General features: G+C 34.0%; 1 protein-coding gene across 1 annotated transcript in view; it reads right to left on the reverse strand.

Moving 5' to 3' along the window:
- NCAM2 (neural cell adhesion molecule 2) overlaps positions 1-13860 on the reverse strand; it is a 528788-nt gene that overhangs the window by 103312 nt on the left and 411616 nt on the right. Inside the window, exon 10 of the mRNA XM_044913789.1 lies at positions 1839-2026. Coding sequence (XP_044769724.1) covers positions 1839-2026 — 188 coding nt within the window. The remainder of the gene's footprint in view (positions 1-1838; positions 2027-13860) is intronic.

Genomic DNA, 13860 nt, shown 5'->3' on the forward strand with positions numbered 1-13860 from the left:
CTTCTCGCCTACAGAAATATGTGGGGGGAAAGAGGTTACTTTGTTTAAGCTACCCGGTCTGCGTTATTCATTATGGCAGCCTGCACACACTAACACAGTGCCCAAAACCGAAGTTAAACCTAACAGTTTTTTATTAGTTAAATACCTAAGTTTTAGGTTAAATATAACCACATGTCTTTGTGAAATTGACCTCTGTGTCAATTCACCAATAGTTCTTCTAATAAAGTTACAAAGAAACCAATTTAATAAATTGAAACAGATTTAGACGCCACCCATCCCAAGGTGTTTAAATCCTTTGGAATGGGTGGTGTGCACAGATGTTTGCCTTACTAATATTTTATAATATATGTATTTGTTGGGCATATAGGTGATAATCAAAGCCTTTCTGCCCTAGGTCTAGAAAATCGATGCAAAACAATAGCTCCTTTTAAAGTCCTACCCTTTTATCTTTTTTGGCTATATTAATAAGTAAATAAAATAAAATACAAAACTAAAAAAAGAAACAGATTAAGACACTTGTTTAATTAGCAAAGAGTCAGTTACCCAAATATTTGGGGAAGTGATGGATCAGGGAAAAACATAGCATCCTTTCAGCTAAATAAGGCTATTTGAGAGAGATTCCCAATTGTACTGAAAGCATGATAAACTGGAAGTGTTCATGATTTTGATCATAGACCCACAAACTTTGGGAATTGATATACACACACACACACAATCTACAATTAATAAATAAAAGGTATTGTATTCAAAAAGAAGACAGTAGGAAGGGAAAAATGAAGGGGGGAATCGGAGGGGGAGATGAACCATGAGAGATGATGGACTCTGAAAAACAAACTGAGGGTTTTAGAGGGGAGGGTGTGGGGGGATGGGTTAGCCTGGTGATGGATATTAAAGAGGGCATGTTCTGCATGGAGCACTGGGTGTTATACGCAAACAATGAATCATGGAACACTACATCAAAAACTAATGATGTAATGTATGGTGATTAACATAACATAATAAAATTTAAAACAATGTAAAATAAAGTAGAAAAATAAAAAAGGTATTGTATTCAAACAGAATTTAAAGGCCAGGCATTTGGCAGTATAAAGACAATTATCTACAATCTTAATTTAAAATATAAAATGAAATGAGGCATTGAACAAGTAAATCTGGTTTATTTAGAAACTTGTAAATACGTACCCACCAAAATGTTATATATGACAGTCTTAGAAGGAAGGCATAATCTCAGAATCAATAACTAGTATGAACACTTTGGGCCCTTAACAACTAATGAATTACTCATTCCCTCACCCTGTTTTTTCCTGATATAATTGATTTTTTTCCAAAAAAAATTATGAAAAATAATGGCTTTTGCTATACACTCATATTTCTATATAAGAGTGAGATATTAATCATCAATGGCCCATGATCCAAATGCATAAAATTTCCTTTTTAAGTAAATACACATGAAAGATACACAATAAGATTTGTATGTGTATATATATTATATACTATAAATATATATTATACAAATGTATTTATATTAACATATTTATATATATATTCTAAAACAGTAGGCACTGGGGCGCCTGGGTGGCTCAGTCGTTAAGCGTCTGCCTTCGGCTCAGGTCATGATCCCAGGGTCCTGGGATCAAGCCCCGCATCGGGCTCCCCGCTCCACCGGAAGCCCGCTTCTCCCTCTCCCACTCCCCCTGCTTGGGTTCCCTCTCTCGCTGTGTCTTTCTCTGTCAAATAAATAAAAAAAATCTTTAAAAAAATAAAATAAAATAAAATAAAATAAAATAGTAGGCACTGCTCAAATAGTACTACTTATTCATATGTACATGAAGACTTACCTCTAATATCATCTTTCTCCCTGCACTATACGTCTTTAAATTAGTGGTGTTTTTTGCTGGCAGGACTAATTTCTCTCTTCTCCAATGGACTGATGCTGGTGGATTAGATTTCACATCACAGCTTATATTGATCGGGTTTCCTTCCCAAGAATAATAAATTGTTTGGTTTGATATAAACTTTGGAGCATCTGTAAAGCAAAATAACATAACGTTTATGGACCTTTACTTTAAGATAAATAATCACTTGATTAGCATAAACAATAGTAATAACTGCTTGACTACAAAAAGAAGCCACAGCAATTCTAACTTCATATATTTAATATGTGACATCAGAACTCATGAAAATATGTCATTTGACTGTTTCACCAAATAATCTTAAAATTATTATACAAATATTCTAAATTGATCAATTATTAAAATAGGAAACATTAATGCTCAGAGTTAAGTTTGCTTTTAATAATCTGACAAAAAATTATCTATTCAATTAATTAATAGCTATCTACATATATGAAGTCTGTTTCTGGAACAAACCTCATTATAAAGTGTGAGTTTAGGATAACAAAATCAGTGGTCTTGTGTCATTTTTAAATCTTGTCTTACTCATATAATCTCTTCTATCAGATATTTTGAAACAGATATAAAATCTAAGTTGAAATGTCAATATCACAATTAAGAATTTTTTTCCTGAACTATCATTTCTAGTTTTAATTAAACCAAAGATGCTTTAATTTAATCCACAAAGTTGACTTGAAAATTAATCAGTTCCTATGAAGCTCTGTCAATTCTCCAGACCCTACATCAGACCGCTATAACAATAGTTAAGAAAAAACAGACAATATTATTATATTATTTTATTGAAATAACCTAATTGTGAAGACACACAAAATGGTTTTTAGTCTTGCTCCATTCTAGAACTATGATGTAGCACAAATGCCAATCAATCATAACCTCTTTGAGTCTCAATATCTTGACTGTATAACTATTTGAAAGAATTCATCTTTAAAATTTTTACATAAAAGCAAACTCCTTATATTAAGTGGTAACTAAAATGTTGCTGGTATTTATATTATTATTGTTACAAATATTAACCATTTAAAAATATCACTTCATTAATTATCGACTTTAGTAATCTAACTTAAATGTTTTGTTTTACTACCCCTAATTACTTAAAAATGAGTTACGCCAATTTTGTTTATCAAGAGATTTTATATAAGATACATAAGAATTATAATCTGTAGTACAAATGCACAAGTAATTGAAAACTTCTTGTCCTATATTTGTTTTAGTGTATGTTTATATTGCCAATCTCACACAGCGGTATGAAATATTAATTGAGCTTTTTCTATGTAAGACAATAAGATTATACATTTTATTCTATCTTATCTTTTCAATAACCTTGTGAGGAAGGTGTTATCCTGTTGTAAGCATGAAGGATCTGGATTAAGAGTGCTGTCAAGCTTATTCTAGCCCTAAGTTGTAGGTCTGGGGTGTGAATTTGCGCTGATTTTAACCAGAGACCATTCATTATATATCCATTCAACCCAGGAACAAAATTATATTATTCAGTGCTAGCAACATTTTGGTGATGTGGATCCTATCATACATTACTGAAGTGAACACAATTTGAACAATTCTTCAGGAAGATAAAGAATCTTAAAAAGCTTTATAATTTTGATTCTGCAATCCAGTCTTAGGTATCTTTCCAGAGAAAATAGGTAGAAATATTAAAAGGTTATGTAAAGGACTTTTAATGCATTGCTATCTTTAAAAAAAAAAAAGATTTTATTTATTCATTTGAGAGAGAGACAGAGAGAGCACAAGCAAGGGGAGAGGCAGAGGGAGAGAGGGAAGCAGGCTCCCTGCTGACCCAGGGAGCTAGATGCGGGGCTCGATCCCAGGACCTGGAGATCATGACCTGGGCCGAAGGCAGACGCCCAAACATCTGAGCCACCAGGGCGCCCCTTAATGCATTGCTATCTTAACAAAAACTCAGAAGAACTTAACATCCCTCAAAAGAGAATTGTCTAAATAAGTAATAACACATCTTGGCACTTAGGTGTGCTAAATATCACACAGACATATCTGCCTATGGTTTTCTCTCAGCTTGCAATGTGCCGTCCTTCCTTTCATCTGGCTGCCTTCAAAACTGAGCCCCACACTTCTTAAATACAGCCTTTCCATGACCTTCAGCTGTGGGTGAGCTTCTGTACTTTGTGCAGAATGCCACAGATGTTATGTTTTCCCTCAGCATGGTAATAGGCAGTGGAAGGATCTATGTCATTGTTTCTCCCCCAAATGATCTGAGTCTCATGAGTTAAGATATGGTCACAATTATAAATGTGATACCTTACATTGTGTATAATGCTTACTTGGTTCTCAAAAACTGTACATCAAATTCACTTGAAATTAAGCAGTCAATGAATTTTCAATTCAACAGTTCGGTTAAATTGAACAGAAGATATTTTCAAGGAGAAAAGAAAAGAAAAAAAAAAAAATTTTCAAGGCCTGGGAAGATTAAGTGAAAAATCCAAGGATGTGTTAGGGGTGCAACTCTAAGAGAAACCAAACTTCCTGATATTCAGAGTCAAAAGCTAAGGTTATATCTATATCTCTAGCTCTATCTATAAAATATTTTATTACTCTTAATAAATATGAAATATAATCTCTTTAATATTATAATATTCTAAGGAAAGGTTTTTGGATAATTTATTTGCATATAAATGTAGCCCAATATGAAAGTCATACATGCTAATGGAACTGTTAGTAGCTGACTCACAGTCCACTCTGTCCATCATGTGACATCTGCGTGAATATGTGTTATAGTGTTATAATTTAACCATAAACTTAGGGCAAGATTTGATTTTTCTACAAAAGCAAGTAATTGCTGCTAATTGTTTGCCTGATGATCTCAGTAGGAATTTAATTTGGAATCACTGATGTTGAATGCACACATGCTTACAGGCAATGCATGCCATTGTGAAAGCCACATTAAAAAAAAATGTATTTGTGGTGTGAGGCAAGAAAATATCGATAACTTCCATCTACAGTAAAATGTAAAGTAAATTCCTCTACAGTATATGCTTCATAGATACCATACCAGTACCAAGGCAGCAATGTTCACTGGCACAAGACTGTCATGTTAATAAAATCCAGCAATTAGTGTTGGGCCACTGGTTGAAGTGGGATGTGACTCTGCTACCGACAACATGTGAAAACTTCAGGCTAAAAACCAGTAGCCATATTTCATGTTGATAAATCAAAAATAGTAATTTTCAGAGCATCAGCCTTTTAAAGAAGTAGGCCTTTCACATCACGAAAGGCTTCAAATATTGTGCAGAGGAAATAAACTTTGGCAGTTAACCAAACAGCAGGAGGAAGGAGGAGAGAGGAAGATGGCATACACAGGACATAAAGTAGTAGAAATGTCTCTCAAGGCATTGCATGTCCCCCAAGTCCCATTCAAGTCCAAAATAAAATATTCTACAAATTTCAATGAGCAGAAATAACTTTATTGGAAGAACATTTTATCTGAGCCAAGTAGAGGAAAATATCAGAGAAACCTGTCTAGTGACAAGATGAAATGTGTCATTCACTCGATGGAAGAGGAGAGGCTTCTGGTCACAATGAGAACCAAGGAGAGTGGCAACAATGCCCTCCTTGACAAAACTTTTGTCAGGCTTCTATAAGCCTTTCTCTAAGCACTTGGCTTTGTCCTTAGGCCCTTCCCTGGTCTGCTTCTTCCTTTAGTAAAGACTCTTGCTAATTCGGTTTAGTGGGAATTGTTCCATTGATATCCGAGTATCTTTGAAATCTGATCAAGTCCTTTATTACCCACCCTTAATGCCCATGTCCGTGGCCTGCTTTTAGCAAGAATTCTGTCAGGCTCGTTTAGCAAGAAGCACATTATAGTTGAAATGTAATAAAGTTTCTCTTAGTAATTTTCCATCCACTGACTTCTATCATTCTGCTCATTGGCTTTAAGTCCCCACTTGAGCTTGTTGTAGTCAGAGTTGAGTTCAATCTCTCTCTCCTATTGTAACAGTCTTGACCCCCACTGCAATAGATTTGAATAAAGTCCTCCTTACCATTTTTAAATGTCAGCATAATTTCTCTTTGACAAAAGATAGAGTACACTCCCCAAAAAAGGTAACTAAAGAAAAACGTGTTTCCTTTTGTTTAAGAGAAAAGAAAACAAACAAACAAACAAAAAAAAAAAACGAAAGATCTGAAGCAAATATGACTGTGTTAAGAATATTAAATTATTTTCTATATTTTGTATAGTTGAAGTTGTTAGAATTAAACAATTTTACTTATTTATTTATTTTTCAAACAATTTTTAAAAATCAATCACACGATAAAGAAATTTACTCCAATCAGACTTTCAGACAGGGAGATATGAAAAATTTATATCCAACTGTGTGTGAATTCACCAAGTTCTCATTAATGTGAAGAGATCTTTGTATTTATTGTATTTACCTATGAAAAAGTTAAACTTGTAATACTTTCTGCACATGGTCATTTCAAGTTCTGCAGAACTGGACAGATCTCATAGCATCTAATATATGAAAAGGAACATGAGAGTCATCTATAAAGCTTTGTTCTACATACAAGAAACCTGATTCTGGGATATTTGGGAAGGTGGTGGCAGAGACAACCCATAGTCTTTTGGCTCTTTATGATTGTGTTATGAAACCATACCACTGTGTCAGTTACTCTATTAATAACTAAGTACATTTTCAGAGAGTGGTTTCTGTAGATCATTAATAGTGAAATTAGTGTTTGAAGTGATTATACCAATAATCAAGGAAGTATTTTATTAGTCCTATATGCTGTATTCAAGCAATAAAGGAAACATGTAATACAGTTTAGAAAAAATTTTGATTGAAACCAGTGCACATTTGCACATTCACTTATTTCTAGGTGATGCCAATAAAATTAGATCATTAAAATCATGGTCACTTTTCCAATTTCTCTGCTGATGTATGAGAAGCTAAGATGTAAGAAGAAATGTACTCTGGGGCACGCCAGTTATTTTCTGCACTAAGGGTTTAACGGTTAGAATCATATTTTAGCAATATATCCTTGAATAAAAGGTGCTTAGACAAAAACACAGGATAGTTAACCTTATATTAAGAATTGAAAAATAACAAAACCTGGAGTGGGGAGAAAGAGGAGGAGGGAGAGTGAAGGAGGGTGGGAGGACAGAAGAGGAAAAGAAGAAGGAAAAGAAGAAGGATAGAAGACAATAAAGTATATTTTGCTTTGTTGTAGAATTTATATCTTATAAATATTTTCTGATTTCATCCTGTGTTCCATTCTGGGTATTGGGGACCAAATGCTGAACATGAAAAGACAAAGTCCCCCACCTCTTGAAGTTTTTATGTTCTCTCAAGTTTATTTTATAATTTGAGGTAACTTGAAACAACACACAGATACACTTTCATCAATTTCAGCATCAAAACACAAAAAGTTAGGGCGCCTGGGTGGCTCAGTTGGTTAAGCGACTGCCTTCGGCTCAGGTCATGATCCTGGAGTCCCTGGATCGAGTCCCGCATCGGGCTCCCTGCTCGGCAGGGAGCCTGCTTCTCCCTCGGACCCTCCCCCCTCTCATGTGCTCTCTGTCTCTCTCATTCTCTCTGTCTCAAATAAATAAATAAAATCTTCAAAAAAAAAAAAAAAAGTTAAAATAATAAACTGTAAGTTTATTTAAAATTGTAAACAGAGAGAAAAGTTAATCCATTGTTTCAATATCAGAAAGTCAAAGATAATCCCCTAAACTCCAGTTTGGAAATTTGAATATACCTTTCATTTGGAATTAAAAAGATATATTAAAGTAGTGTATAAAATTTGTTTGTTTACTGCTTATATATAAGATTGGTATTTCAAAGGTAATCTCAAAATTGGCAGTCTCACCCTCTTGTGGTTAAGAAATTATGAATATGCTAACCATAGCACTTTTGCTCTTGATTCATGACAAGTGAAGTCTTGCATTGAAAGTAAAATCCCTCAAATAAATGGAAGACATCATTCAACATCTCAATAAAGAATAAATTTAATCCCCAAATGAGCATATTTACTAATGCCTTAAAATATAATTGCTTTTTAAACAATTTTTAAATTATATTTTTCATCTAAAAATGCATTTATTGTGGTGTGTGGGTGGCTCAGTCAGTTGGGCATCTGACTCTTGATTTCAGCTCAGGTCATGATCTCAGGGTCCTGAGGATCAAGCCCCACATTGGGCTCCAAGCTCAGTGGGGAGTCTGTTTGAGAATCTCTCTCTCCCTCTCCCTCTACCCCTCCCCACTGCTCTCTCTCTCTCTGTGTCTCTGTCTCTCAGATAAATAAATAAATCTTTTAAAAATGAATTTACTATGTAATTTTTACATCAGGAAAATTTGTAGGAATTTCCCAAGTTGAGCTTAATATTCGACTTCCTATTAGGATATTTATTAGGAAATTAAGTTGCCATCCCTTTTCAAAACATTAAGAGTTGAAAATGTGTTACATTCCCTCCATCATTCTAATTCCTAACATGTGCTATGCAATTGTCATTTTGAGTATGATATCTTCATATCTGAATATGATAATTACACTTTATAGGTATTTTGTTAATGTTGAAATACATTTTTTAAAAGGTTTTATTTATATATTTGACAGAGAGAGAGCATAAGCAGGGAGAGTGACGGAGGGAGAGGGAGAAGCAGGCTCCCTGTTGAGCAAGGAGCCTGATGCGGGGCTCGATCCCAGAACCCCGGGATCATGACCTGAGCTGAAGGCAGACGCTTAACTGAGTGAGCCCCTAAATATACTTTTCTTGAGAATACAATGCCTCTAATAAAAGAATATTCTAGAATAAAATGAAAACTAAGGGGGTTTTGTTACTAAAAATATCATTCACAGGATATAGCAAAAAATACTAAATGCAATTGCAAAATACTCACCATATTCTAAAAATAGCAAACATAAATACTGGTACCTTTCTCAACAGTGAAATTCTAATTTTGATGCTTTTTAGTCTCAGTGAATTTACAAACCTTGTGTGTGTGTGTGTGTGTGTGTGTATGTGTTTGCTCTAGTGTGAACACTTATATATGCATCGTTTCAGGAAAATTTCAAGCTATCTGTTTTATTTGTTGAGAGATATTATTTGGAATTAAATCATAAGGGGCTTCATTTTCATATTTTTAAAATTGAAGGTATTGCATATGAGGTAATATGCTTGAGAGTTAAAAAACAGTATTATATCTTTTTCTTGTGTTACCTAAAGGGCAAAATTCATCTTCAGTTTTCAGTATTGTGATATCATATATTGTACTTGATCCCTTAAATAATAACTTCTACAATAACTTGTTTAAGAATTATGTATGTTCTATGAACTACTGTGAATCATTAACATTTTATTTATGGTTTAGTTGTATTTGGTTTGACATTTTAACTAATATTTAGGGTGCCTTACCAAACAAAATACTGCAATTTTTAAATCATTGAATAGCACATTTCCAGTCAAAATATCAAAATTTATGTCCACTGACACCAAGCTAACCATTAGCAAGTGTGGCTATAATTGTTTAGGTATAAAAGTTTCACCGACCTGGCTATTCATCAAATCATATTTTGAGCTTGTGGGGAAAAAAAATCAGATGTCTAAGGCTTCCTCTTAACGATTCTGAATGCACTGCTCTGGGAAAGATAGCTGCTGCGCTAATTATCCCAAATTATGATTGTGTGTCCATTTTATGCTAAGTACTACTAAAATGTGGGGGATTCATGTCAACAGGGAATCCTTTCTAGTGGGTCAGGCAGATGCAGAAATACACAACTATCATGAAAGCAGTATGTCATACAATGGACGTGGGATGGGTAAGGTTCTTGTCTCAAAGGTATTAGCACGAACCTAATTAAGATATCCAGGGGGGCTCAAAGAAAACTTCCAGAAGATCATGATCCCTTACCTCTAACATTTTTTGAGCACACAAAATATGATGAATACAGTCCTAAATTCTTCCCATCGATTGTTACATTAAGCCTGACAATAAGAATCTGGACACACACACACGCACACACACACACACACACACACGCAAATAGTGGCTGAACTACAATAGAAGACAGAATTTTGCAGTTGCTCTTTATAAGTAAAATATTATATTGGAAATAGCATCAGGCCTGCCATTGGATTCAGGTCCCAACTCTGCCAGACAGCTTTTTTTTGTCACCTTGATTTTCTGTTTATTAATTTGAGCTTTGGGTTTTTGATTATTTTTTCTTTATAGAATTAATAGTTGAACTTGTTTCTTTAATCTCTAGGAGTTTACTAACACAGAAAACAGGAGTCTTGGACGAATTAAAAATATAGAGAGAGGGTTATAATAATTACCATATATAAAGAAGCACTGGACCATATAAAGGTGAAATTTGCTTTTGGCTAGAATTATAAATCCTTCAGGAAAATGTTAATTATCTCATGTTTATAAAAGCCTCTGGTTGGGAGTTTACACACATACATGTAATTACATACATATGTATGTATTCATATAATGAAAATGAAGAATAATCCTTTTTACTAAATATCCTTTCAATAAGTTAGTAACTTTAAAGATTTTTTTTAATTTATTTATTTGAGAGAGAGAATGAGAGACAGAGAGCACGAGAGGGAAGAGGGTCAGAGGGAGAAGCAGACCCCCCGCTGAGCAGGGAGCCTGATGTGGGACTCGATCCCGGGACTCCAGGATCATGACCTGAGCCGAAGGCAGTCGCTTAACCAACTGAGCCACCCAGGCGCCCAAGTTAGTAACTTTAAAACTGAAGAATGCATGAGAGAAAATCATGTGAGTTCCTTGGTGGTAAAAATATTGGGAAGCACATGATTTTCAGGCCTACATCTTCTACTTATGAATATATGATTAACAAGACTATATACATTATTGCAAGACTGTGAGAAGGAGAATATGTAAAACTGGATGTAAAATGAATACAGACCTTAAAAATCAAACAACTATGTTCTCCTAGCTATTATCACAATGGAAAGATCTCTAAAGAGAAATTATTTAAATTTAATTAAATGGCAGCTGAGCTAGGATATTTCAACAGTACTTATATCCATGACCTTGATTGAATCTCTAATTTAAAGCTGCCAGCAGAAGAAGAAACAGCAGAGTGAATTTGTCTATTCCTCAAAGTGGGGATCAGGAAAAGTATGTTCCAGGCATACCGGGAGACATTAAAGAAACTTTGAAGACTGCCTTCAAGCTTGGTGCCAAGTTACTCTTGTTTGGTAAATGTACTTTTTTATTTTATCTTTTGCATTATGTCTGAGACTTGGCTGAAGGAGCAGCCAGCACTCATCACTGCATTTCTGACACTGCACAAAACTTCCCTCCTTGATTATTTGCTTAATGCAAGCTTTTCACTTTCTTGCCATTCCCTTTCAAGTTCTGAAGGCTTTTTTCTGAACATGGTTTATTTGTGGTTGGTACCTGAGACCTGAGTAAAGTCTTACTTCTTGCTGAGTGCTGGCCTGGATTCATGAATTCTGCTTGCTCATGAGCTGGCTGAAGCTGGTAACAAAACACAACACACAGGCTCTGGGATCTGAACTATAAAAATCTTCGACCTGAATTTCCAAAGGTTCATGAATAATAGAATCAGGCAACTCACTACACAAACTCACTATACACTATCCATTTTGTGAATCAAATTGAAAAGCATAGTAGGGTAAGATTTACAATCATTATAAATAAATTTGTTTTTGAAAATCATATTGATGATGCAACATGTATTGCCCTTCTAAAACAGTATTGGGATTATAGCACATCTGTCTTGCACACTCTCCAAATGGTTTCTATACTGCCATGAAACACCTTACCCTCTTCTAATCATCATACCTTCTGGTATAACATTTTCAAATTTTCTTCTTTAATATTAGATTTTAAGAACTGCAATAAAATAAAATATTCTTAAAGGTTTGACATTCATTCCTCACCAATAAATCACAGTATATAAAAATACCATTCACTTCTCTCAGTTGTCACTATTACATCCCTGGTTGAGGCCGTCATCATTACCTGGTTAACTTTAGAAGGCTGGTCCTTACTGGCTTACTAACCTACCAGCTTCTATTTTAAGACAATGTTACTATCCTGATTAATTCTTTCTATATGATTCTCTTCACGCTTCTGAAATCAAAAACTTCTATAAAGATTTATAAAGTTCCACATTAGCTGGCTTATGCCTATTTCTGCATCTGCTTTGTCTCTATTTGAGTTAACTTCTATCTGAGAACCTCACCATCCCTAACCTACTTTCCTGCTTTCAGCACTTTGCACTAGCTTCCCATTTGTCTCATCACTTTTTGATACACTTCATCTTAATGTGCTTCCTGAATTAAAGCATAAGTTCCATGACAGCAAGGACAATGTTGCTTTTCTCACAATTTTATACGGGACCTGAATTTATATTTGACATTCCATAGATGTTCAGGAAATAACAGTTAAATAAATGAGTGAAAAATCCAGGTAAGTATGGATTCTAAATATCATCACTGCATTTAATGGAGAAGGAAAGGTATACCTACATGTGTTTCATTTTCCCAGTATCGCAGAATTTAGGACTTTGATCCTGTATTAATTCTGTGGTAATACATTGTCTTTCATAGACTCTTATTGCTTATTTTATAAAGAGGCCAGCCCCTTAAATTAACTGGGAATTAACTGCACATGTTTTTTAAATATCTAAAATACCTTGATGCTTTTTTCAGTCATTGAATTTTCTCATTTGATTTATGCTGAGAGAAACTACCAAGGGAATAAAAACTAATATATCCTTTGGCACATTTAGAGGATAATTCAATTAATAATTTCCTAGATCCAGCTCTACTGCATGTTCATTCATAGGCAGAATCTGCTATGGCAATTAACTGGACTCAGTCCATGTACCATGGGAATTCTAGAGGCTACGTGGAATACTAAATTAGATGTGTGCTTATTGCCAATTAACCAACCATAGTGTTGGATGTGCATTTTCAGTACCAAATTTGAACACCAAGTTATGCATAAATTTCAGCATATTTTATGACCCTGGAGTCATAAGTGTCATATGAAGATAATGCCTATATAGGACTTCTTAGCACACATTGGGTTTCTCTTTAATTTGACTGATATTAGTGATATAATTATTACTGATAATAAGAAAACCTTGATTATAAGTACAGTGAATATTCTTTCTACTACTATTCTTTTTCTTGTCTTAATATTTCTCTTCCTTAAATCATACATAAATATACTAGTAAAAGTATTTTACTACCATGGTTATTTTTTTCCTCTATGGCTGCTTTATATAATTGAATTTTGCATAAAGCTACAGTATTTTAAGGACTATGTTATTATTATGCACAATTTTACATAGAAATTTAGGAAACAAAGCTTAAGTGGATCTCTTTCATAAAAATTTCTGAGTTGTCCAAAGAACAATGATTGGTCATACGGATATAGCAGTGTTAAAATTGTTTTATAAGTAACGATAATGTTAGTTTCAGAATCTGATTTAACTGTAGCACATTCTGTAGTTTATGTAATTTGTGCTTATTGATGTCAAACAATTTTGGAGTTTGTCACTACTATTAGAATTGAAAAGAAAGCCCTATCAGGTTAAAAGTACATTGTTTTATCTAGTGATTCAATTTGATGTCTAGGTTATTAATTTTATATGCAGTAAGTTTAATTCCTTTCATGAACTTATCAAACACTGATGAACTAAAAATTTCAAAAACAAACTAAAACATTTTCACTGTTAATCTAAAAGGGCATGATTGTGCATTCTAGAATGTTGCTTATTATATGCGTAAAAGAAGGTCTGGGTCACAATAATGGAAAACAAAAAACAAAACTCTTAGTATTATTGCTATAATATAATAATAATAACTATAATAATAGCAACATTAGAAATAATAATGATGATAAGTTAACGTGGTGTTTATGACCTGTCAAGCAATCTTTAAGCATGTTATGTAATGAGCAAATTT

Source organism: Neomonachus schauinslandi, chromosome 1 (assembly GCF_002201575.2).
Source record: "Neomonachus schauinslandi chromosome 1, ASM220157v2, whole genome shotgun sequence".
Taxonomy (NCBI): Eukaryota; Metazoa; Chordata; class Mammalia; order Carnivora; family Phocidae; genus Neomonachus; species Neomonachus schauinslandi.